Source organism: Cryptomeria japonica, chromosome 6 (genome assembly GCF_030272615.1).
Source record: "Cryptomeria japonica chromosome 6, Sugi_1.0, whole genome shotgun sequence".
Classification (NCBI taxonomy): domain Eukaryota; kingdom Viridiplantae; phylum Streptophyta; class Pinopsida; order Cupressales; family Cupressaceae; genus Cryptomeria; species Cryptomeria japonica.
In genome coordinates, this window is record NC_081410.1 from 226,495,777 (window position 1) to 226,523,603 (window position 27,827).

Sequence of the window (27,827 nt, forward strand, 5' to 3'; positions counted from 1 at the left end):
AAGGAGAAAAGATTTCAAGACCCACTGATTCACCCCCCTCTCAGTGGTACATTGTGTTCAACACTCTTTACCACAATAGGATTTCTCGGGCTATTTTAAGAGTCCACTTGATATCTCTTAATGAACCTCTCTTTGTGATCCTAGTACTCTTATTTGAATCCATATTCAAATCTCTTAATAGGAGGCTATATCTTGCTTTGACATGACTACAGAAGTGTAGTGTGAATTTTATCTAAATATTTTATGTATAGACAAATGATTGATTTAACAATGATAAACAAAGATAAAAAATATCAAGCAAATGCATTGTATGTCTAAGATTATATACACTAATGCACACTCTAATAAATAGTTATAGATGTATCGTGAATGCTCTTTGATTATTTCCCTATAATTTTAAAATGAATAATAAATGTCCTTAGATACAAGAATATACCTCATAAATCCACACAAACATGCACTTAGTCAACTCACAATAAATAATGAAAAAAGATTGAAAATATATGTTTCAAAATTTTGAAAATTTATTACTATGAAAATACCTAAATCGATTATGTTGTTTTTAGGCATACTCCTAGGGAGTGAAATAGAGTTGCTGATTGCTTGGCCAAATGGGCTTTTGATCAAATGTGTGCCTGGAATATTGATGATAAGGGGCATTTGCCTCTTGAGATGGCTGCTATGTTAGATTGTTTAGTGGACAATGACAAGGCTCTTTAAGCTCCTTGTGGGGCAGCCTGTTCTTCTCTGTATCTTTCTTGTTCTTGAATAATTTTTTACCCCTCTTTTAGTCAAAAAAAATAATATTACAAATCTGTTTATATAAAAAAAAATATACTATTTACAATTTTTTTGTTACATAATAAAAACACTATAAACTATAATTAAAATAGATTGTAAGAGATAAACGGACATGAATATGTGATTTTCATCATGAAAGCCTTACTCTTTCCAAGGAAACTAAGGCGTTCTTTCTCCAAATATTTCACGGTTGTTTGTTTGAGCACTATTCCTTTAGCGAATGGAGACAACTTGAGCACTATTCCTCGTTAACTTCGATCAAAATTTGAAAAATTGTATCTGTTCTACTAAAGTCACTAAAACACAATCCCAACCGCATATCTTATGATATAGAGACCTTGAACCCAATGAACCTTGATCTCTACTAGACTCATTCAAAACATTCAACTTAACCAACATACCAAAAACCCATTAATTTCTTTTTCATTTCCTATCACCCCAAATTACAACAGCTTGCAGTTTTATAATTTCATTTGCAAGCCTGCATTATTTGATTTTGTATACAAACTAGGCTGTTAATGACTTACACATGTATTGATATGTGATTTCTCTTTGTGCTTGACCTTCCAAATTCACCTTGGAAAGATTCTGAAGGCCTTCCCTCAACACTTTCTGTTCTAATAAAGTAGTGGAGTTCATATACTATGTGAAGTACAAAGAATGATGGGAGAACAAAATTATAGAGCATGAATGAGTAGAACCTTGCATCAGCTTATGGATTTTAGAATTTCAATTAAAAATAATTTACATGGCTTCCATGATTTAAGGAAAAATGCTTCTCTCCATGGTTTGCATTGCATCGCATTTTTACATAGCACCATTTTCAATCTGAAGGGCTCTAAAAGAATTAACACATTTATCGTTATTTCCGAGCAATTTTAGAAATACTTTTAGGGTTGAGAAACGCTTGTGTATAAGCCATAGGCAATGAAAGAAACTTCTTCACTTTTGCAACATAGGCTCGCTGAGTAAAGTTATTATAATCATTTGCTTCAATTGCATCTAATATCTGACGATAAAGGATCAAGGAAGCCCACACCTGCAGCAGCATAAGAATCCACTAGATGAGTTACTGTTTGGAATTAAATAGGTATGGTTCAAAGATTTTGGTTTGAATTCTAAGTTTTAATCTATTTAGATGAGTTACTGTTTGGAATTAAATAGGTATGGTTCAAAGATTTTGGTTTGAATTCTAAGTTTTAATCTGTTTAGGTGGTTCATCTTAAATCATATAGATTTCTTTAGTAGATTCATCTATTAATGTGATTTCATATGAGTCTCACTAGCTTTTTCGAAGCTAGTAGGACCCATTTATTAGTGTGATTTCAGATGAGCCACCTAAACAAATCAAAACTTAAAATTAGCTGCTTAAAGCTGATCCGATCTAAAGCTATAATTAAACAGAGAAAATATCATACCGGCCATCTGCTAGCTTTATCAAGCTCGGAAACACCTTGCTCTGCAGCATCAAAGAACACCCTTGCTCTTTTTATCTGGTTCTTCATGAAAGCTCTCCATGTATCAGTCACCACTCCAGCAAACACATCTTTATCTGATAGTCCAAACTGTGCAAGTTCATCTTGAGGAAGATATATCCTTCCGCGGCGAGCACTAATGCATAAGACAATATATAACATGATAAAAAGTTAGATCCCACGACCCAAAAAGAAATGCAGCCTATCTTGATACTGAAATCAATGTTAGTAGATTTTCACAATCTATGAGACTCTTTGTTGCTGCTTTTAGATTCGATTGTATGAGTATTTTTTCATCAATGTTTCAGATCACATTCTGTGATTCACCATCAGGATGATAGAGAGCATAATACTCTTTATCATCCGATGAGCATGAGATGATGGATCACAGAGTGTTTCAAAACATTGATACAAAATGCATTCACACAATCAAATCTGGAAGCAGCAACAAACAGACTAAAAAATCACATCCAATTTGTCTCCTACAAAAAAAAATGCCCACATAAACAATACATTCAGTGATTAATGCTTACTCTTCTCCAACATCCCGCAATATGTTTGTTAGCTGGTTAGCAATTCCTAGAGCCAAGGCAGCATTGTAAACATTTTCTGTTGTTGCTTTGGAATCTGGAGATATTCCCATCACAGGAACACTCATTAAGCCCACTGTCCCAGCTACATAGTAGCAGTAAAGGTAGAGCTCATCAAAGTTCTTGTATTGTGACTTTATTAGGTCCAGTCTCATGCCCTCGATCATGTCTCGGAAAGGCTGGAAAACACATAAAGTACAGAGTCATGTCTTTGAAGCCATTTTGAAACTAGCTAGATCGTTAGGTTATTACTTATTTCCCCTAATACTCTGCTGTGATTAATTCTCTAAAAGTTTGAATAAATACAAGATCTGATTACTTGGATATCAACTGGAAATTTTGAAACTGTGTCAGATAAAGCTGCATCTAGCATATCATACGGTCGGCCATCATAGAGATCCTCTAACCTCTTTTCCCATCGGTCAAGTGCTGCAGGTGTTATGTGTGCAGCGTTGGGGCCATCCACAAGCTCATCCGTCCTCCTGCACCATACTGTTGCAGACATAATACTTTTACATTAGAATGTAGTTTTCTATTAGCCTTTCTCAAAAGTACAAAGAAATGTAAAACCTTAATATGCAACCTGAAAATCTAGATGTTTCAATGACTATAGAATTATCTAGGAAAGCTCTCAAAATCTTTATATGTTACAAATCAAATTTACAACCAATGATAGAGGAATGTCATTGTATTCTATCTCTATTTTTAATCTCCTCTATTATAATCAAGCTCAAGAAATAGAATGCCTGGCTCTTTTGTAAGAGGATTGGACAGAATGCATTATAGCATTGACATACTTGGGAAATAAACAACTGGGATCAGAAACAATAGAAGTGAACAATAAAAAGACTGAAATTTGAGTTGAAAGTTCATGGATTGAAAAATCTTCAAAGTGCAAAACTAACTTAAGATGAATTGCTTTAAAGTGTTGGAAAATGAATTATACTTGAGTTAAGGATTGACCGTTTATCAAAAAGGCTGGTAGCTCAGGTAAAGTACCTCAGCAGTAAACGGGAGGTCCTTTTTATGTTTGATTTCTATATGGTTCGTGAAAAGTTTAATATGATATTAGAATCCAAGTCACTAGAGTTAGGTCAAGGTAGAGGTAGGATCTTGGAGAACCTATAGTGTGACTCAAAATAGGTGTTGAAAAATAAATTACACTCAAACCAAAGATGAACCAGTCACTAAGAAGACTGTTAACTGGTAGGTTACCGCAACAGTAAATGGAAGATCTTAGATTTTATTTCTAACTAATCCATAATTTTTTTTACATAAAACACCTATGAAAAAACTTATTATCCTATCTAAACTTGTTTACTTAAACCACATAGAAAGCAAGAGGTTCAAATTGAAGTGAATCAAAAATCCAAAATTACTATGTTATTGTTAAGGCCATCAAAAATAAAAGTTTTTATGAAAATGTTTTAGGTTGTGTGATAAAAACCAGAATATTACATGCCCAGTAACATATGATGCATTCAAGAGATTTGCACTGAAACGCAGTTGTCCTCTTGGGCTTTTTCATTCATTGCTATGGTGAAGAATCCCATAAAATATTATAATTCTTAGCCATATTTTCCTTTTGACCTATATAATGTGTTCAGAGTTTTGGTTTCCCATGACTATGGAGCTTCTAAATATCACTCATAGATCCTGTCTAATTATTAATCTTAATCCATCTTCACCATACAATTGCTATAGAACTTTGAACTTACCATATATTGCCCAAATAGCCTTCCTTCTCTCCGGGGTCATCAGCAATGTTCCTGAAACAAACGAAACAACACATCAAACTGTTGTTCTTCAAGTGACACTGACATTGCAATGTACTTAAAATTGTACCAATTAAAAAACTCGAATGTTACATTAACCATCCATTATTTTCTCTCCCTCAAACCAATTGTCCGAGCAATCTATTATATATTATGTTAATATTAAAATACCTAATCTCCACAAAAAATTGATCATAACAACTGTTTATGATTGAGATCCTTTCTTTTGGTAAACAGATTAGAAAAAAACTGTGCAAAAGTGAATAAGAACAATCAAAGACTTAAAATGGAGTGCTTGATTTGAATGGATAGACTCTTTGATTGTACGGGTCAAAGGAATTTCATGGGAGCATTACATTCTATTCATAAAGGTGCATTCTTGAGTTTTTAGAAAGAATTTGACCAAAGTTTGGTCTAATGGTTTTGAGCCTAAGGTTTTGGAAACGTATTCTTGTTTTCTAAGTTGCTCTGTCTATAATTCAAGTGTTTACGATTGAATTTAATCATATGATTCAAGACTGCAGTAAGTCGTTTGTTTCCACACAATTGAAGCACTGAACATCCCTCACAATTGCAGTAAGTCTCAATACCACCATATTTTTACTCTTAACATCCCCTAAATTTTCACAATATCTTGATGCAAACCTTACAAGAATAAACTAAATTTCATTCAATCTTCATTTGCTCTGTCAAGCTGATGAATTTTGGAAGTAGTGATTTTATATTAGAATCCATATAATACAATAGTGATTCATCCATCTACTCTCTCTCATGATGCCATGTTTCTTGTTTCAACAGGATCTAAATTTTTAAAATAAATAGGATACTTTTATTAGATGTGCTGATGTGGGTAATTGTCTGATGAGTCACAGTTCCAAATCTAAATTGTACATAAATAAGAAATCAATTCACATTTAAAAAAATAAAATTCTATAATATTCCATACAATCGCTACATACTCACACAACAATTGATCCCTCTGGCAATCTCAAAGATGGTATCAAGCTAGATTCACAAGCATGAAAGCTCCTACGTAATCATACAGAGAACTCACAAGAACACATTAAAGGCAATAAAAACTCAACCAAAATGAAAAACAATTGAGGGAAAGGCATGATGATAAATACCCAGATAGAAAGTCTTGGCATACTCAGCACAGACTTCACCACAGCGTTCATAGGCTTCATCAAGCAGCTCAATGGAAGAAGGAGATGCAATTTCAGGCTTGACATCCAGGAAGGCATTTCTCTTCCTCTCTTTCACCATAGCAGCCTGCTTCATAACAACATCATACACCTTCTGCTCTGTACAAGTCATGATGGGTTTCTGTGAGGGATCCATAACATCACTTCTGTGGGTCTCAGCAATTGTAGCTCTGCATTTCAGCTTCTGCTGCTTCACATCAAATGTCCCATGTACTCTCAAGAACTTAAACTCCACCTGCCTTGGCCCAGAAGAATTGAGCGTCCACACCAGAGCACCAGCAGGCATTATAATCAATCAAATGCAATTCAATGCAACTCAATGAAAACAGAGAGACAATGGAATCCTGTTCAATTCAGGGTTGCTGTTGTGCATGCTCTTGGTAGAACAGTATAAGTATAATGATGGTACTTATAGGCAGTATGATAAGGTTTAAGAATCACCACTCGTTCCTTAGCCAAATGAAGTCTCCAATAGTTTCCAGTCCTTTGAATGCAGATAGTTGGAATTTTGTGTCTCTTTACAAGTCGTGGTACTTAACAAAACTTAATAACGTGGATGTCAGAGGGACCGCTCAGTCTTATAATACTTCCAAAGAGTCTGGAAAGTGTAGAGTGACATTTTTTGTTCTCTTTCATAAGGAGATCTTGAGGATCTGAGGGAGGGACCCAATGGTGATGGGCTTTTCATTGTGGAGGTGGCCACGGAAACAAAAGGTGCCCTGGTCAATGTCTCAAATTAGTGGTTTTGGAAAGACTTGCAACTAGCAATTTGACTTTGTTGTGTAATGGGTATGTTAATATCATCGTTTTTGTTGAGTTTTAATTTCTTTTTCCAGAAAGATATTTGTTGGATGTGAGGTTGTAAAGGAAGTGATGTTCATTATATAATTTATGTTTTCATAAATAGGTGGAAGTGATGTTCTGTATATAATTTATGTTTTCATTAATAGGTGGTTGTTTTCAATTATTTGATTTTTGAAATTAGATATAATTATGTCGAAGGCATCTAGAATGACATCAAAATGTCTATAAACAAAAATCTATTTTTGAAACAATTTGACATGCAAATGACGGGTAAATGCATGCAATATGCCATGTTTTAGTTTTTGAGGTGTTATTTTATTACTCCAAATAAAATAGAACCCTCGCCACTTGTCTCCAACTAGATTCACAAATTTTTGCATGCAGGAGTTTAATGGATTTGTATTCTTAGTGTTTAGTATTTTAGAAGAACATTTATTTTACAATGATTCTCTTCTATTATAAGATATCTCTCGGCATATTTTACATATGTTTTTTTAATACAATTATACTAGTTTATAGTATTCACATAAATGTGATTTAAATAATATAGGGAAGAGTATCAGTTCCCATCTATGTTCTTATAACCGTTTACATTTTACACACCTAACTTTCCAATTACTAATTTTAAAGAAATCTTTAAAAAAAAACTAAAAGGCCAATATTTACATATATGTGATCTAAATAATGTAGGGAAGAGCACCAGCTACCGCCCATGTTTTATTAACCGTTCACTCCTTCCATATTCAATTTTTCAATTACTAACTTTAAAGAAACCCCAAAAAACTAAAAGCCCATTAGTAAATTTCACATGTACCAATAGCCGCCCATTTTTAGCATTGTTGGACCATAATTGGCTAATTTGTGCACCTTTATCGGTACCCATAGTGGACAATTGTTGGCACATTTGTGCATATGTATTGGCAATTTTAAGTGCACAATTATTGGGGCATCTTTAAGCAAATATCAAACAACAGTTTGAAATGTGTACTTTTTCACCCTTGTGTGCATAATGGATCCCATAGCATGCATCGTTACTACCTAGAAGCCAAAACAATAGCTCTAAGAACCTAAGTCGTGTGCAGAGACAACCAAAAATAAATTGTCAAAATCCAATGTACCGTTTAGAATCTATGGGTGCATTAAGTTTGCTATAATGGTTATTGGGACGCTTCCCCTATATGTTCTTTGAGATTTTTTAAATGGACAACTTTATTTCTTTTGTATTATGATAAAATATAGTCAGTCTATGGATGGATCAAGAGAAGAAGATAGAAGTCATCCATGTGTAGATTATTATTTTCGGTTTGCGCTAGTAAACCATCTAACTAAATGTGTACATGTCGCCCATGAATATGTTCTAGCTCAAACTCAATCCTTCAACATTCTCATTTGTATTCTGAAGTATGTAGTCATAGGTTGGCAATTTTTATTTAACAACTTTTACACTTTAGGTTTTTTGTTAATAAATACTTCAAAGATATAGATTTGATGGCACCAATCATTTCTATCATCTTGCATTACTATAAGATGACATCAAGTATTGATGCCCAAAGTTAGCCATGATTTAAAATGTTTTCTCTCTTCCTCTCTTCCCTTATGGACATCTATCATCTTTGGATTATTGGCATGAAATAGTTGGTAAGAAGTTAGTCTCTATTGTCTTTGTTTCCTCTCTCGCCCCCTTTATATCTCTTATCTCTTTGTATCTCCCACTCTATCCATATTTTTCTATTCCTCTATATCAATCTCCTTTCTCTATATTTCTATGAAATAGTTTATAGAAAGTTAGTCCCTCTTTTCTATTGTTGATTTCATTAAGTTTGGTATGTTTTATTTTTATTTTAGGTATATAGTAGGGTGAGTCATGAGGTTAATAGTGGATAATGTATTAGGTTATTTTTGAGGTCATTAATGAAGCAATGTTTTGTATAAAAAAAAATTCTTTATAGATAGTTGATCACTTTGAATTGTTAGATCCTTGGGAGCTTACTAGGATCCATATCAAAACACAAGGGATGACCTCTAGGACAAGTAATAATCCTTAGATACTTACTAGGGGACATGTTACACAAAGGGATCACAAGGACTAACAAGTTGCATTATGCTACATGACTCATGCATAAGTGAAGGTCTCACAAGGGCTAGTAAGTTGTGTTATGCTAGGCGAGCTTCACACCAATGAATATTACAAAGAATAACTTCTATCTATTGTATAATCTTGGATATGATGCTACAAAATGGGTGTTGTAGTGGCATTGAGAAAATTCATGGTGTGTGATCAAAGTATATAAACCAATCTTATGTTGTGCGCACAAAGTGAAGTGTATGCCACCACCTTAAAGTGATATGTCAATTGAGAGAAATTGCTTTAAGGTACTATACATCCAAAGATAAGCACACCACAATAGTGAAATGCCCCCAAACCTAGGCATATCAAAGGTGAAGCTTGCATACAAAATAAGATCCCATAAGGGATCCACAATCTAGGGTTAGTATGTGCATTAGATAAATCATTTATATCAATATGATTGATTTGAATTGACCTCATCCCCAAAATGTGGAACTACAAATACAAAGGAGGAATAGTACATAAGATGAACAAAGGGTATTTTTTGGTTGACATGGAAGAGACCAAAAATCTCAACACTTTGCTTCATCCCAAAAAGACAACACAAAAGCACATTTATGACAGAACATGTATATGATATATAGAAGCATCAAGATATAAATAGAGGATTAGTCTCTTTGTATCCTTGTGCCAACGAAGCCTCAAGGGTCATCCAAAGAGAGCCTAACAAGAAAAAGACATGCCAATTAGTAAATCACAGGGAATCACGTCAGTATCACATGCAATAAAACACACAAGAACAAAGAAGCATTGCACAAATGAGCTAATCTAGCAAATAATCTATGTACCAATCTTGCTCATCATTGTAAAGAGATGGAAAACAAGATTCTAAAGGAGCTACAAATAGTATAGTACAAGGAGCTATGTATAGTTCCAAACATGGACCATGCTCTAATAATAGATCACTTTGTTTGTCATAATAGCTAAATTTAGTTCTTTAGAAAACATCAAGGACAACTCATTATCATTTTTAACAATTTCAACCATGTTATCTGAATCATCATCCAAATTAATTACTATAAGTGATTTAATAGGAGGAGAATAATTCCTTGGAATTAACAACTTTAGCTTTCAATGAGGTTGGGATAGGTAAGGATCATCTCTAGGTGTGGATAATGGTGGACACATTTGAGGAGGTGGGGCCAAATAAACATAAAAAAAGCTTATGGGAATACTCACTTCTTGTAGCAAGCTCATGATTCTTGGCATGATGTCTTTGTTAGCATTCTCTTGCACTACAATTTTATCAGTTACAATTTGAAGCTTTTGTATAAGGAGGTTGGGTACCACTCAACATCAATTCCTTTTCTTCCTTTTCTATAGGAACACAAGGATGAACAACATGAACCTCTAAAGGTTGAGAGATAGGGGGAGTTCTAAATGGTATTAGGCTTTTTCCTCACTGTCCTTTATAGGATGGTAGAGGTGGAACTCCAACATGCATACTAGGCACTCTAGGAAGAGAGAAGATTCTTAGTCTAAGAAACGGTTCACTCACTACCTATGGGGCATGAAGAGTTTCTTCAGTATCCATAGATGTGGAAGGATCATTAGGGGTAATAGTCAGAGAAATTTCCCAAGGATTACCTAAGGATAACTCAATTATTCTCTTAGCTTTAAATTTTTGGTGGGTTAGGGATAGGCTATATTCACAAGGTTTGATTGGTTGAGGTTGTTGAGGCCAAAAGTAGTCAAGTGTATAGTGTTTGCATCTTGACAAGGGTTGAAAAACACTATGATATATAGTTTGTACTTGTCCTTCGAATGGGAACTTCAAACACTTATGGACTATGAAAGGGACTACCTTCATGGATGTGAGCCAAAGATGATCCAAGTTCATAAAAAATTGGTCCAAGGTAGGGACAATGGTAAAAATAATATCTAAGCTTTTAGATAAAAAATGAACTTGAAGGGTAATGAAACCAATGGTGGTACAAGTGACAATCATGCACCTTAATCAAGAATTCATATTTATCATAAGTGTCTTGATATAATTCATATATGTAAAGATGGTCTTCTATAATCATATCAACCATACATATTCGATCAATAATAACCCCACATGTGGGTTTGTCATTAATTCTAGTAGTAGTGTATAGTGGTCGATTGGGTGCATTCTTTAAGATATCACCTGAGGTAAAGGTGATATTATGTTCATGTTTATGTTTAGGTCTCTCTTTCTTGAGATGAGGTTCTAGTGCATTCACTAGATGTTCAACTCAGTTGGATTGGACATTAGTTTTTAGATAACTATCATCATTAAGATTAAAAAAATGTTGTATGGGAAGGCAAAGGATTGCTTAAGATTTTCAAGTTTTGATTAGGTGGGGCTATGGATTTATTCCCTTTATCATTCACACCATCCACCTACATGATATTAGAGTCAAAGAAGTATTTAATTTCATTTCTAATATGCATATATCTCTTAGTATCATGTCTAGAAGTATGATGATATTGACAAAAGGCCTTCAAGTTAATGAAGGAGACAAATACTTTGAGGTATATACGGGATGGATGGGAGAAGCTTAATCAAATTGTTGTTTAACAATTGAAGCCTAATGGAATGTAATGACTCATAAAGTTGTGTATGTTGTCTTGATGATGATTTTTGTAATGGATGACTTTATGTGTTGTCATTGATGGCACATATACACACACATATGTTCACATTATCATAGTCATCTTAGTTAAGACAAACTGGTACTAATCCTAAGTCTTAGTATTGTCAAACCGATATCATTTGTATAGAGAAGTCCAACTGGTTTGAAGGTGTCTAAACCGGTAAATGTAGACAACCGGTATATGCATGAATGAGAATTTGTTTTGGTCAATTCCTTTGTTACCAGTTTGGAGATACAACGAAGATCGACAAGGAGGTGAATGGAGGACAATCAGTATATGAGTTGGAAGCGTTTAACACTCAACCGGTATTGGTGCTCAAAATGGTTTTACAGATTTTGTGATGAGTTATCACCAGTCGTCAAGAGTTATCTCTGACCGACAGTTTTGGCGGTGATCTGTGATGTGATATGAAAGATTGTCCAGATACATTGAACCTAGGAAACTGTGACGAGGTTCTTTAGGCCGACATGAAATCTAATGTCTATAAATTGACATTGTGATGAACCATTTTAATGATGCAAGATACAAGTGATGTTATGAGTTTGAGTTGATGCAAATTGTAGAGTATGTCGGTGATACAATATTGAGTGAGCAGAAGAGGATCTATACAGGTAAGATGTGCTATTTCTAGATCATTCCATTTGTTGTTTTCTAATCACTGCAACAGTTAAATCCCCTAACCGGGTAAGCTCTAACAAGCTTCATTGTACAAATCCTCTAACCAGGTGATCCATTAGTTTGGATTTTGAAATCCTCTATTGAGGTTACTCCTAACAGGGTACTACCTTTAACCGGGTATAGCTCCTAATAGGGCTTTGGAATCTTTAACAGGATTCGCTCCCAATAGAGCACTTTGCAGACCTTAACCGATCAATTACCTATTACTGTAGATAGTTAACTTGTGAGTCCCATCTCACCATGGTTTTTACCAGTTGGGTTTTCCACATATAAACACTTGTGTTATGGTGAATGTTTTACTTATTGTGGATGCTTTTATAACACTTTGGATTGCATACATAGTTTTAAGTAAACTGGTTAATTTTTTTTACTGGTCTGTGTTTAAAGTGGTATTGTTTTTGCTATCACTAATTCACCCCCCCCTCTCAGTGCTTTATAAGTCTATCAGTGTAAAGTTACAATTATTTTGAAGTTTACAAGAAAAGTGAGCTACAATAGGAGGTGTTGTGGCTACAACTTGTGTTTCAATGTTATTAGAGGAATGAGTGTTTATCTTAATGAAGTTCTTGTCTTGTTTCTCAAAGCCTTAGTAAGTTTTAGGAGCCTCTTTAGATTTGTCAATTGGATTCATAGATGCTGAACCTTTGTATTTAATAAGATCGAAAGTTAATAATCACAGAGTGTTGTACACAAGTGTGTGAAGGATGGATATTTTACAAACAAGATCTTATCTCTAATATGTGATTTTAAGTTACCGATTAAAACTCTTTGAGCATTAGCATCAAGAAGAAGATAAGAGATTTGCAAATACAAAGTTGGATATCTACCAATAAAATCATTTACTTCCTCTTTCATACCTTGTTTACAATTAACCAAATCAACTAATGTAACTTGTGGCCCAATGTTATTTTGAAAATATTACAAGAATTGATTTATCGATTGTTCAAAATTGTTGACTAAGTTATTAAAAAAAGAAAAACCAATCCAAGAGAGTTTCTCTGAAGGATCGAGATTTTTTTTTTGCAAGAATGCCATCTTCAAAAAAGAATTCATTGCATAAAGCGATAAATCTCATGACATGAGTATTAGGGTCAACTTTCCTATTGTATTTGTAAAAATGAGGTATCTCTATGTGTTGTGGGATAGGAATATTAAGAATGACAATTGAAAGTGGGATACTTGCATGCAATATGATGGAATATTTATTTGGGAAAGTTGGTCAATTATTTTTATAATGGTGACACGTTTTGCAATAATTGGTGAAATTGATAGGTGGATTAGCTTGTGAAAAGTTGGATTGTGATGGTGGGTTTGAGGTGATATTATGGTAGGTATGTGAACCATTATGGTAAAGTGAGAGGTGGAGATGGTTTATGATTGTTTGAGATACAAAAGGAATGTTGGTTGAATGTAGCACATAACTGTAATGATGGATAGAATCAAACCCAATTTCAACATAGTTGGCATTACCATTTTGCATAGTGGTAGAGATAATAGAGGATGTGTATGTAGGAATAGTTGGTAATTTTATAGGTATGAGCATTGATATTCAAACTTTCTTTTTAGGAGAAAATTATCCAAGAACTTTTGTGCAACTAGTTATGATCATAGTGTTTTCATCTACTATGTGAGTTATGTTATGTAAAGCATTCACACCATGCAAATCACCTTGTATCAACTTCCTTAGATTCTCAATCAAGGGGAATCCCTCTTTAGCCAAGTGTTCTCTACTCACAAATTGTTGAATACCTTTGAATTCCATGTTAAGATTCATCAATTGTTCATTAGACACTTGTATTAAAGGGTCATCCTGATGCAGGAGCATCCCCGGTTCATAGCAATCTTGCATCAACCAAAAATATTTTTTTTTAATTTTTCTTTCTGTTTGCAGTTTTAGTTTTCCTTTCTGTGTGTTCCAGTTTTGGCTCACCGGATCCTGTGGAGTTGGATTCTACTTGAAAACTTGATCATCTTTCTTGTTCCTAGACCACATCGCATTTGGATCATTTTCCGGCAAGATATCGCTACCAGTTTCCTTGACAGTTTCCTATTACTGGTTGACAGTTCTTGTTACCGATTGCCTGGACCTGTTTTGATGATCTACCGGAACCCCTTCCAAAGCTTGTAGAGACTTGGGTGTTGATTCTGATGTTCCTTGGTGTGTGGCCGACCTTTTCTCGTGATCTACGTTTCATCCTTTGGATTTTCTGGAGGAATCTCTTCGCGGAGGCCGACCTTGTTTATTTTACACGTTAGGTCTTGTTCTTTGGGTTTTGATCCCTTTTGGGCCGACTGGATCCTTTGGATTGATATATATATATATATATATATATATATATATATAGATATATATATATATATATATATATATATATAGATATATATATATATATATATATATATATATATATATAGATATATATATAAAATTGCAATTGTGTATTAGAATGAATCAATCAGAGAATCAAGTAGCTAGACTGTGCGTAGAAGATAGATCTCAAGGTTCAAGGTCCTGGTTGTGACCTATTTTGTATATTCTACTAGGCCTGTGAGCAAGTATGTTGTAACCCGGTTGTTACCGGTTGGTTTATTCAATGTTCATGCAATAAAACAATCTATTTTGCATTGCCTACATCATATCTTTGTGTTTCTATTGTGTTTACTCTTGTTGACCGGTCTGGATTGATCTCTTTGAGGTCCCTCCTCGTTGATGAGTGCTTCAATTGGTATCAGAGCGAAGTTTCGGTCCGGAGGTTGCGTGTCCTGAAAAATTTGTTGTTGGGTGGAAGATTACGGATCCAACCTGCAGTTGCAGAGGACTAGCGTGAATGATGGGTTGAAGAGAAGCTAGGAATGGTGGAGCGCGTGGAAATGCAAACCCTGTTGTGATGAAGATGTTGCAAGGTATAGCAGCCCGATTGGAAGCCGTGGAGACAACCTAGAGAAGACTCAGAAGAGGCTGACATATTAAAGTTGTGAGTGAAGATGAAGGAGAAGAAGCCCCGATAGAACAAGCAAACCTACTGGTGGTTGATTCAGATGAGGAAAGGTTTTTGAGGGTTTTGAGTAGGGAGAATACCAAACCTCATTTTACCCCACCAAAATATGATGGGAAGTTATATTCAGATGAATTGATGGATTGGATCTCAAAGATGGAGAAGTATTTTGATTTTGAAAGCACTGTAGAAGAAAGGAAGGTGAAATATGTCTGTACCCAGTTGAAAGGTCATGCATCTCTTTGGTGGGAGTATTTTCAAGTTGATAGACAAAGAAGAGGTAAAGAGAAGATTAAGACATGGGATCAGATGGTTGCTAAGTTGAAATTGAAGTTTATGCTAGCTGATTATCAAGTGAATTTAGTCCAAAAGTTGCAGAATTTGAGGTAGAAGGAATCTAGTGTGAAGGAGTACACCAAAGTATTTTACAAGTTGAATATTAGATTCGAACATGTTGATGATGGAGTTGAACAAGTTGAAAGATATTTGAATGGATTGCGGATGTCAATACAAGATGAACTCAGTTTGATCAAATTGGAGAGTGTTGAAGAAGCTTACCAGTATGCCCTAAAGGCAGAAGAGAAGTTAAACAAAAGACATGAGTAGAGGCAGAGAGGCAGAGGTGAAAGGTTTACTGGAGGAAGATTTCAAGGAGGAAGAGGATATACCAGAGGAAGATGAACCAACATAGATCAGAGAAAGGACAAGGAAGTGAACAAAGAAGGTAATTCATACCAGAAGGATGATAGAAATTTCTATTGGAGGAGAGAACTAGATGGTTACCGAAATGAGAATTTTGGGAGACAAGACAAGAGGCTTTAAGTGTGGAGAAGAAGGACATCGTGCATTTGAGTGTAAGAAGACAAAGAATACTGGAAGAGCAGTAGTGGTGGAAGAAAACCCCACCGGATCAGACAATAAACCAAAAGATGGAGAACTATTGGTGATGAGGAGAGTTTTGTGTCATACCGGAGGAGATGAAGAGCCCTTACAGAGGAAGAATTTGTTCAAGACCAGATGTAAGGTATCTGGTAAGTTTTGTAAAGTCGTTATTGATAGTGGTAGTTCATATACTCTTGTTACAGAAGAGATGGTAAATAATTTGAAATTAAAAAGATTGAAACACCCTAAGCCTTATCAGATAGCATGGATTTAGGATGAACATAAGTTGTTAGTAAGCGAGCAATGTTTGGTGAAATTGAAAAATTGGGAATTATCATGATGAAGTCTTGTGTGATATTATGCCTATGGATATTTGTCATCTTTTGTTGGGTAGACCTTGGCAGCTTGATAGACAAGTAGTACATGATGGTAGGAAGAATACATACATACACTATTATGGCCAATGGGATGAAGAAAACCTTATTGCCTTTGGAACCTTTGAAGAATGAAGTTTGTATGAATGCTAGACTATATTTGGTAGATGAAAGGAAATTCATGGATGGATTGAGACATGAGAATGTGTGTTTTGCCTTAATTCCTAACAAGACTAAGAAACTAGAATCGAAAGGAGAACACCCAGAAGAGAAAAAAGATTTGATGACAGAATATGAAGATATCATTTCAGATAATGTACCTGATGGATTGCCACCTGTGAGAAGTATTAGTCATTGCATGGACTTGGTTCCCAGAGCTAGTTTTCCTAACAAAGTTGCACACTGGTTGACACCAACAGAGAATGAAGAACTGAATGGATAAGTGCAGGAGCTGTTGAAGAAAGGTTTGATCAAGGAAAGTCTGAGCCCTTGTGCAGTACCAACAATACTAGCACCTAAGAAGAATGGAGAGTGGAGAATGTGTACAGATTCCAGAGAAATAAATAGGATCATAGTGAAATATCGGTTTCCTTTGTTAGTCCCAACTGATGCTGAGAGGGGAGGGGTTAATCAACACTTTACCGATTTTACAAAATTAAAACCTTTTAACACAAGTCTGCACTAACTTAATATTCATCAATACAAATAGTTATTGCAGGAGAACATGCATACATGAAAAGATACACAATAACACCAAGATTTATCTTGTGGAAACCCAAATGAGAGAAAACCATGGTGTGAGTAGAAACTCACAAACTTTGCACTCTTCTGGAGTACGCCTAGTGAGGCGCCATCCATGTTAGGAGATTACAAAGAAACTATTAGGTGCCACCCGGTTAAGGGATTTTATTTAAGGCCTATTAGTGCCTTTACCCTATTAGAGGTAGCCTTGTTAAGGACTTAGGAACATCAATTAAGATGTCACCCAGTTAAGGGATTTTACAAAGGGACCTGTTAAAGTCCACCTGGTTAAGGGATTTTGAGTTGCAATGGTCTGAAAGCAATTGGAAGTTGATCTGCTGGAATAGCTATTGATAGCTTGATCAGATCACAATGAAATTCATACTCTGTCTGCACCAGTTGTGTCTACTCTACACTGCACTGGTTCTCTGCTTCACCTTTGACTCTGCACTCTATCGGTCTACTTCACACACACTCTACTTTGCTAAATCATTTAGCACTTCCTCATGTTAGGATAACCGGTCAACAACTGAGAGGGGGGGTGAATTAGTTGTTAACACATTATAATATTTAATCCACTTAATAACCATTAACCAGATTAAGTACCGATAAAGAAGAAACAAATACCAGTAAACAATACAGCTTAACAATTAAACAGGTAATCAATGCAAAGTAACCATACCACATAAAACCATGATTTGTATGTGGAAAACTCAGAAAGGGAAAAACCACGGTGGGAAGCCTACCCACAATTAGATGATACTTCTGCAGAAAGTATGTGATACAATGAGGGGTCTACACATGTAGGAAGGCACACTACCTAGAGCGTACTACTCATTACAAAAGAGTCTCACTGACTACAGAGAGGCAAAAACCATCTCAAGATAAATGGACAACAATCCAATAGAGTGAATTGTTAGAGATAACATCTACCATGCTTGATTACAGTCCCGGTTAAGCTCAATAATGGAGGCCTTGACCTCTTCCTTAATCCCAATTTGATCACCTATGATCGACCAAATCTCCTTCGTATATGATATTGCATTCCAAGACCATGACTTCTAATTACAATGCGATCTTACATCATTTTATACCAACCCTAAGGCCTAAACCAATTAGGTCGGCCACCTAAAAGATATTACAATAAGATCATTACATAAATCCATATTACAATGATATGACATGTCGGCTTAAGACCAAAATAACAATAAAAAATCCATAAAACATCTCGAAACATCCCAGTAACTTGTAGAGTACACGTTAACATGATACCGGTCCATAACCTAGATAGGTACCAGACCTATTCTGGGTCCACCACGCCAAAGAAATGTCTTCAAGCAGTTGAAGCACGATCAAAGAACATCTTCAACATCCTGAAATCCATGTAGAATCTTCACCAACATCAATTATGCATTCTGTCAAGATTCCTCAGTGATAGCTTTGCCGGTAAAGCCTTAAACTAGTGTCGGTAAGGGTTTACCAGAGTGTATGATAGCATCTGATTACAAAGTCAATACCATCTGACCAAGACATGCTCTAGAAGAATGTACCACATGTAACCAATCACATTCCATAGATCCAAACATGTCGGAAGTGTACAACAGATAGCCTCTTTTGTCGGTAACACTAGATCTTCTATCGGTAACCAAAACCTGTCTACCGATAACCAACCATAACAGATATTGTTGACATCAATGACAAAATATCAATGCAACACATAATCAATTCATCCAATAATGCCAACAATCTCCCCCTTTGGCATTGATGATAACACTAGATGTGAAAACATCTAAGTACCAAGAAATGCCAAATAAGTCTCCCCCTGTGGAAGACAACCAACAATCTCTTGAATATAAATTACTCTCCCCCTAATGTATACAACTCCTTTTCTTATTTTTCACATCAATATCTCCCCCCCTTTGACATCAATGCCAGAAATCTGATAAAAATATCAAAGAAAGAATATAAACCTTTGTATCTCAAAGCTGACTACTCTCCTTGAGTAGTAGCACCACTCATCAGTGCCAGAATAAACAATGTCTCTGATAATGCATGTCAGACTGATGATAAACTACATTAATCAAGTCTCTGTCGGAGGGGCATAAACCCCTAACTTGTCTCTTAAATACTCAAATGATTCCTTAGACAATGGTTTAGTGAATATGTCTGCAATCGGTTCTTTAGTGTTCACATAAACCAATTTGACTTCCTTTCCTTCTACCTTGTCCTTCAAAAAGTTATACTTTATTGATATATGCTTAGTCTTAGAGTGAAATACCAGATTCTTAGACATGTCAACTGCAAAGTTATCACAGTAGATAACTACAGGTTCACTACAATTTACACTAATATCCTTCAACATTTGCTTCATCCACAAGACTTGAGTGCAATTAGTTGTTGCTGCAACATACTTAGCTTCTGCAGTAGATAAAGAAATGCATGATTGGTTTTTGTTGATCCATGAAACCAATTTATTTCCAAGAAAGAAAGCTCCACCAGAAGTTCTCTTCCTGTCATCGGTATCGTCTGCCTAATCTGAGTCAGTATATGCACATAAAGTGAAATCATCATTTTTAGAATACCATAAACCATATTCTGTTGTTCCTTGCAAATACCGAAATATCCTCTTTACTGCACATTCATGATTCTCTTTAGGATTACTTTGATATCTTGAAACAATACTTATTGCATTCATAATATCTGGTCTAGTCTGAGTTAAATATAACAGACCACCAATCATAGACTTATACCTTGTCGGATTTACCAGTGTAGAAGTATCCTTGATAGATAATTTCTCACTTGTCACCATAGGAGTACTTAGTGGTTTGGAATTATCCATACCAAACTTCTTCAACAATTCCCTTGGATACTTAGTTTGACAAATAAAAATGCCTTTATCAATTTGAGTAATCTATAAACCTAAGAAAAAAATCATCTCACCAATCATGGACATTTCAAATTCATTCTTCATATTGATAGCAAATTCCACGCACAATTTATCTTCTCCTCCAAAAATGATATCATCAACAAATACTTCAATAATCAGAATATCATTATCAGTGATATTATAATATAAGTTACTATCAACATTGTCTTTAGTAAAACCAAGTTTCAAAAGATATTTATCCAACCTTACATACCAAGCTCTAGGAGCTTGTTTCAATCCATATAAAGCTTTCTTCAATTTGCAAACCATATCTTTATCATTTATCGGTGAAAATTCGTCAGGTTTCTCAATGTATACTTCTTCTTCAAGTTCACCATTCAAAAATGCACATTTAATATCTATTTGATAAGCCTTATAGTTCTTATAAGCTGCATAGGCAAGAAATAGTCTAATAGCTTCAATTCTAGCTACAGGTGCAAATGTCTCACCATAATCAATTCCTTCCATTTGAGAATATCCTTTACAAACCAATCTATCCTTATTTCTTACAACTTGACCATCCTCATTCAGTTTATTCCTAAAAAAAACCATTTAATTCTGTATGCGGGAAAAGTGGGCTGATAAAACTCAATATGTGAAAATATTTCAAAATACTAGTCCACACATACACAGGACTTCTTGGTGCAAGCTATGGAGTAACGTAGTATTACTCAGCTTCCCAAGGTGGGTCTCATGGTTCTCTATCTCACAATGTCCCTCAAACCAATGTTTTGCTCTCAGATCACTGAGCAAAATGGTTCAGGGATGGCAAATGCAAGAACGAGGGATGCTTTGATAGATTTTAGTATGAGATGTGTTATAAGCTAGGTATGATTTTAAAATGCAATAAACTAAATGATAAGATGACAAGATTAGTATGAATACTATCCTAGCATACTATATTTAGTCTATGATTGAACTAAAATGATAAAGAAATTATTCTAACATGCATATTTAGTCTAATTCCTGATTTAAGAGAGGCTAAATGATGAGCATATATAAAATGAGAAAGCTTGAATGTATTTGAGCATAAGTGTGATGCTACAAATTTGAAGGATGATTGTTATGGAGGAATGAGAGCTCTATTTATAGCACAAACAGGGCAATGGATGGTCAAGATTGAATGGTTTAATCAAGGGTTGAGTTTGAAAGTTGGGGATCTATGTGCACAATTGGCACCAATGAAATGGTGACAAGTGTCAACATAGGGTTGGGTTGAGAGAAGGGGTTGGAGGCATTAAAGGCCTGAGAAGACCTCATAGTTATCTAGAGGGTAAGGGTCAAGTCTAAGTTAAGATTACCCATTGGATTAAGAGTTAATCCAAGGATAAACCTTTGTGCAAATGATTAAGAGATAATCATGGTCAAAGAATTAATGGCCTGATGAGACCCTTGGGTTGGATGAAGGTTGAGTCAAAACAAATGTTTTAACCATGTAGGAGGGTTTGAGTTAACCATTAATGGTTATTGGAGACTTTGGGGATTAAGTGGTTGAAGGTTGAAAGCCTTCAATGGTTATCAAAGACTTTGAGCCATTTAGTGGTTGAAGGTTGAAAGCCTTTAATGGTTATCAAAGACTTTGAGGGTTTGCGAAGTGACTTCCCTTTGCTTAGGGATGTGACAAAGTTTAGAGGAGGGGTTAGGTTAATTAGAAGCGATTAGAAGATTCTAGAAGGGATTAGAAAGGGGTTTGGGATTTTGCAAGTGGATGGAGGGATAATAGGATTTAATTGAAATAAAGTAATTTAATTCAATTTGGTTGCAATTTGAAGAAATTAAATAAATTAGATTTATTCAATTTAGGATAACTATTTAATTAAATTTGAATTTAATTAAAAGTGGATAGGGGGGTTTAATTGAATAAAATGATTTATTCATTAAATGGGTATAGTGAATTTTATTTAAATAAATTGAGTAATTTACTTAATTAAATAGAGGAATGCGGGTAATTTAATTAAATTGGATTTAATTAAATAAAGAAATGAACATAAAATATTCATTTAGGAATATGGTCATTTTTATACGTCTACATTTTGCCCCTATTTGAAGTGACGTGTGTGCACATGTTATTTCAAAGAAAATGATGCCTTATCATGATTTATGATCAATGCAATTTTTGTGTCGCTCTTTTGATTTGCAAGTCGTGCCCCAAATTTGATGTGATGCCCCAGATTCGATATTTTGATGGTGATGCCCCCTCGGGAGATGAATCAATATTTTGAAATTTTTTGATTTAATTTGATGAGTTGCGTATGATGTGTATGATTTCGGGCATGTGAAAAGTGTGCAAATTGATTCATCTCTCGATAAGTTACAAATGTTATGGTATAGGGGAGACCGTGACCATATTACAGGTCCATTTGGCTAACCCTAATTTCATTTTCCTCCTATAAAAGGGGAAAAGGGCGTGATTTAGATTCATTTGTGCTTTGTTGACTTTGGAGAAAGAGAATTTGCTCTGGAGAGAAAATACCTATTCCATATCATAGACACCGATTCGAGCGTGTTCGGAGGTATCGGAGACCTGCAGCGCGGGGACCACCAGTAAGTCAACATTTTTGACCCTTTTTTGACTTTTTATTTTGTCGTTTTTAGTCATTTTTTTATTTTTAAAGTTCGGGTTTAATGTTTTAGCGTGTCTAGGGTCTAGAGTAGCGCATACGAAGTTTGAAGTAGCGCATCGAGTTCAATTTTAGGGGTTGCGTCTGAAAAAGGTAGGATAGCACATAGCAAAAATATGTTAGCGCATATAGGTAGAATAGCACATGGAAAGTGTCGGGTAGCGCGTCCAGTCAGCAGGTTAGCGTGTAGGGGTGACCTAGCACATAGGGGTCGCAGAGGTTCGCATAGGTAAGGGGGTTTAGCGCGTAAGACTAACCTAGCGCATAGGGCTAAACGGGTAGCGCCTAGGAGGTGTAGATTAGCGCGTAGAGTCATTCTAGCGCATAGGGTAGGTTAGGTGGCGCATGGGGTGAAAAGATTAGCGCGTAGAGTTGGTCTAGCGCATAGGATAGATAGATTAGCGCATAGAAAAGACAGCCTAGTGCGTGGGCTTGTTTTAGCGCATCTAAAAAAAATTTGCAGGATGGGCCGATTTGAAAATTTGTTGTGCTTTACCTATCGTGATGTGATGGATTTATCCAATATGAATGTTTGTATAACTTGTTTTGATTTGCGATTTTCCAAGTTATGTATAGATATCAAATGTGTTGTGTTGATCAGAATATGATTTATTTGCGTGTTCTGTGTCAAGTTCAATGTGTGAAGCCTGAGTTGTGTTACAAGCCGATATGGGTTGGAAACTTGAGTTGTTTTACAAGCTGATATGGGTGGGAAACTTGAGTTGTTTTACAAGTTTATGTGATTGTGGAGACTTGAGTTGTGTTACAAGTTTTGATATGGTTTTTGAGAACTTGAGTTGTTTTACAAGTTGATATGAAATGATAGGATTTTGAACTTTGATAGAGATGAGCAAATTGTTTCATGTTGTTGATGTAAGTTTGATTTTGATATCTTTGTTTTGATGTGGAAACTGATATTGGATTTGTTTTGACTTGTTGACAAGAGCGATTGGGTGTGGCGCAGTCGCGGGAGAGATTTCCTAGACCATGGACATTGATACCGCGGTTGTTGCAGGCGGATCTGGATATTATTGAGAGATGTGGACTGACTTCTCTCCTGGATATGCCTCGGTTCACTGTGAACCGAGGGCTTTTGACAGCTTTGGCAGAGAGGTGGCATAGCGACACCAACACCTTCCATTTTGTCACTGGAGAGATGACAGTCACACCTGAGGACTATTACCGGATTTGCGCATTCTTGTGGTAGGTGCACTACTACCATATGAGCAGTCAGAGGAGGGTGGCACAAAGGCACTACGCTGGATTTTCCAGGATGATACAGTGTGCAGCTACGAGATTCCATGGCAGGAGTTTCTAGATTTGGATTATACACCGCTGCCATCCGTACTAGCAGGTTTCATTAGGGGATTCCTTTGTCCTGATCGCAGGTCAAAGGGATTCTCGGTGGGATGGGGGTTAGTTTTGGAGGAGATGGTCACACAGGGCCGGAGGTTTGCATGGGGGTCAGCTATGTTGGCTCATCTATAAAAGAGTCTGCATGAGGTAGTATACCTCGGTTACGGCAGTTTGTCAGCTGGCGTGACCCTATTACAGGTATGGTGCTGGGAGCACATTCCAGCAGCGAGGCCATTAGCAGATAGGGACAGGCCCGTAGGTGCATCATATGTCTACGGATACAGAGGTCTAGTTGTCTAGTGTAAGCTGGGCAAACTAGAGCATTGGAGGAGGGTTTTTGACGATATAGATACGGTCACCTGGCGACCGTATACAGGATGTGAGGTATGGGCAGAGGATGGGCTGGAGATGCCCTTTGTTTTCATGACCAGATACTTGATAGGGAGGACCCCATTCGTGATTGAGCGGTTTGTGGTGACTCGAGTTTTGAGGCAGTTCGGGCGCCAGCAGGGTATTCCTCAGGGAGCATGCCTCTATGCACGGCGGCAGCAAGATGTGGCCGATTGGGGGCTGACTATTGATAGTGCCATGGCAATGGAGGAGTTTGTGGGGTTGGCTGAGCAGATCTGGGATTATGCCCCAGAGATCCAGGATGCGGGCATGACAAATGAATTCGCCCGTTTGTTTGCTGCGTGGGCGGTGGCCAGGATATTCGATCCTGAGGAGATGAGGCCAGCATTTGACTCAGATGAGGAGGAGGGAGATGGGGGAGGTGATGGAGATGATGGGGAGGATGGAGGAGGAGGACGAGGGAGAGGAGGTAGAGGGAGGCGGGGAGAGAGAGGTGTGGAGAGAGCAGTGAGACAGGGGAGGATAGAGAGGGGGAGAGGTGGATTGGCTATCGGAGCCGGTAGAGAGGGGAGAGTGGGGGAGGTGCTAGCTGCAGTGGGTGGTGAGGAGGAGCCTAGTCGACCAGCATAGAGGAGGAGGACGGATGTACTCCCACCTCCAGTACCGAGGACAGGCCGAGTGGGAGGGGTTCCTCCAGCACAGGTACCGTTACGAGTTCGAGTGCCAGGTCATATGGAGGATGCTCAGATACGGACCTTGCAGATTACTGTGCAGCAGCTGCAGGCACAGATTTTGACCTATCAGTGGCAGATTTCTTAGTTGACTACTGAGCGAGATACCGAGATAGAGTGGAGGGGGCAAGCGAAGGAGGTGGTGGCGAGTATGCAGAGAGTAGCGGCGGGTGGTCAGATGAGAGACACCCTTAGAGAGTTGGCGCTGAGAGCGTAGGAGGCGGAGTATTATAGGCGGAATTATGAGGTTGTAGTACCTAGGGATCGGTGAGTTGAGAGTTTTGCACAGTTGAGATCAAGTCGATCTCGAGCCATTGGGTCACGATCTGAGAGCCAAGGTGTTACGGGGCCACCGAGACAGGACCCTCCTGGAGATCCAGGGGCGGGTGCATCTGGAGCGAGACCATCTCCGTCAGGGGATAGTCATACTTGAGAGACATGGTCTCTGTTGTATTTTTTATCATTGTATTCTTTGTACTGGACATAGTTTTGACACATTTTGTACATTTGGATCATTTTTGATATATATATATATTATATATATATATATATATATATATATATATATATATATATATATATATATATATATATATATATATATATATATATATTGCACCATTTTTGATCATGTGATGCGTGTATATGGATGCATGTTATGTGGGTTATTTTTTGCTTTTTATGATGATGCAATGCTTAGATAGATGATATAATATGTGATGCAGGATGTATGCTTTTATATGCTGTGAGATGTATCTTGAAAATGAGATGTATGATTTGATATGCAGGATGTATGAATTGAATTATAGTTCAAATGATATGCAGTTAATGGTATGTAATGATGTGAAAATGATATGCAATTAATGATGTAAAAATAATATGCAACTAATTGTAAAATGATATACAACTAATTGTAAAATGATATGCAACTATGTTTTTGGTGCATCCCTCATTCTGTATTTGCCATCTGATAGAACCATATGTTTGCTTTCTTTGTAGATATCATCATTGAGCATTGATTTGTTTAGGATATGTTGAAAATTTATACAAGCATAATGGTATAATTGAACCATAATGACCTGAGAAAAATTTACATGATATTTGATTTTGCAAGATAGCACAAGCGTCAAGGTATAATTGAACCAGGATGACCTGAGTGCGTATTGCGTAAACAGACAAGATTAGATCATTTGTATGCGTGAAGTGGAATCAGGCCTTCAGTGATATGTGATGTATCACGTCTCGAGGCAAGTATTCACACAGTACAAGTGATCGCCTCCCAGACAGAAGACTAAGAAAATATTGGAGTTTCCCCACGATCTCTAGCTGTGAAGCATTTAGTGAGACAATGAAGAGAATCCAAACATTCAAAAAGTTCAAAATGCAAAACTAGCTAAAATTTTATGCTATAGTGCAACATTCAGTACTTCAGAAAATCATCCATCCTTGGTATTTTTGTGATTTGTTTTGTTTTTGAGTTTTGCATCTAGTCTTGATGTTTTGAATGTTTGCAATATTGATACGATTTACATGCCCCTAGCTGAGCATGCCTCTTGATGTGAATATATACAATGATTCCAAGCCATGGTGGATTAGTGGTAAGAGGATATATATAGGCAAATCAGGATAGTGACTACGCTAAGTATGTCCTGAATGGATATTTGCTAAGTGTCGGGCGATGGTCGATAGTGTTTGTATGGATAAAATGGTAAGGATATAGATGGAGGAGCCATTCTTTTCACAAGAGCGCCTGTTTACCAGGTTTTCACCATTTGTTTTTATTTGTACTCTTTGTTTTTGCTTTTTCTGGATTTTTTGATTTTTTTGTTTATTTTGGCTTTTTTCGTGCACTAGGCCACTTAAGTATAGTACCTTTTTAGATGGATGTTGTTAGTTGGTTCATCTAGCATATCTCCGTCTGAAGTTGTTAGCTGATAGACACCTGATCCATAAACTGATATGATAACATAGGGACCCAACCAGTTAGGCTCAAATTTCCCTTTCTTTTCTCGATCTTGCTGATTTCTTGGATTTTCTTTAAGGACTAGGTCACCAACCTTGAAGTTGCGGGGGATGACTTTATGATTGTAGCTCCTGCACATGCATTGCTGATATGCTTTGAGATGAGTGTAAGCATGTTGGTGTCTTTCATCTAATAGTTCAAGTTCTTGCAGTCGGTTAACTCGATACTCTTCATCTGGGATTAAGTCTTTCAAAGAGACTCTGAGAGATGGAATTTCTACCTCCAGGGGTAAAATAGCCTCTGATCCATAACAATGAGTATGGTGTTGCTCCTGTAGGTGTGCGGATGCTAGTTCTGTATGCCCAAAGTGCTGGATTGAGTTGTACGTGCCAATCTTTGTCTGCATCATTCACTGTTTTCTTGAGGATTTTCAGTATTGTTTTGTTAGATGCTTCCGCTTGACCATTTCCCTGTGGGTAATATGGTGTAGAGAACCTATGTTGGATTTTGAATTTTTCACATAGTTCTTGGACATCTTGATTCTTGAAGGGCCGTCCATTATCTGTGATGATTGAACTTGGAATACCATATCTGCAGATCAGATAATTTAGGATAAAAGAGGCAATTTGTTTCCCGGTTACTGTGGTCATGGGAACTGCTTCTATCCATTTGGTAAAGTACTCTGTTGTAGTTATAATGAACTTGTGTCCATTTGAAGATGAAGGATGAATTTTGCCAACTAAGTCTAGTCCCCACTGACAAAAGGGTCAGGAAGTGGTAAATGGCTGTAGTTCTTGTGCTGGTGCAT

General features: G+C 36.5%; 1 protein-coding gene across 1 annotated transcript; it reads right to left on the minus strand.

The window, feature by feature from the left end:
- Window positions 1-1,492: 1,492 nt before the first annotated feature.
- LOC131071445 (phytoene synthase 2, chloroplastic) lies at window positions 1,493-6,261 on the minus strand. The gene is made up of 6 exons (XM_058007281.2): window positions 5,769-6,261; window positions 4,585-4,635; window positions 3,186-3,358; window positions 2,810-3,045; window positions 2,220-2,412; window positions 1,493-1,840 (listed from the first exon to the last, which is right to left on the minus strand). The coding sequence occupies exons 1-6, from the start codon at window positions 6,130-6,132 to the stop codon at window positions 1,664-1,666; spliced, it is 1,194 nt and encodes a 397-aa protein (XP_057863264.1). The 5' UTR covers window positions 6,133-6,261; the 3' UTR covers window positions 1,493-1,663.
- Between the last annotated feature and the right edge of the window lie 21,566 nt (window positions 6,262-27,827).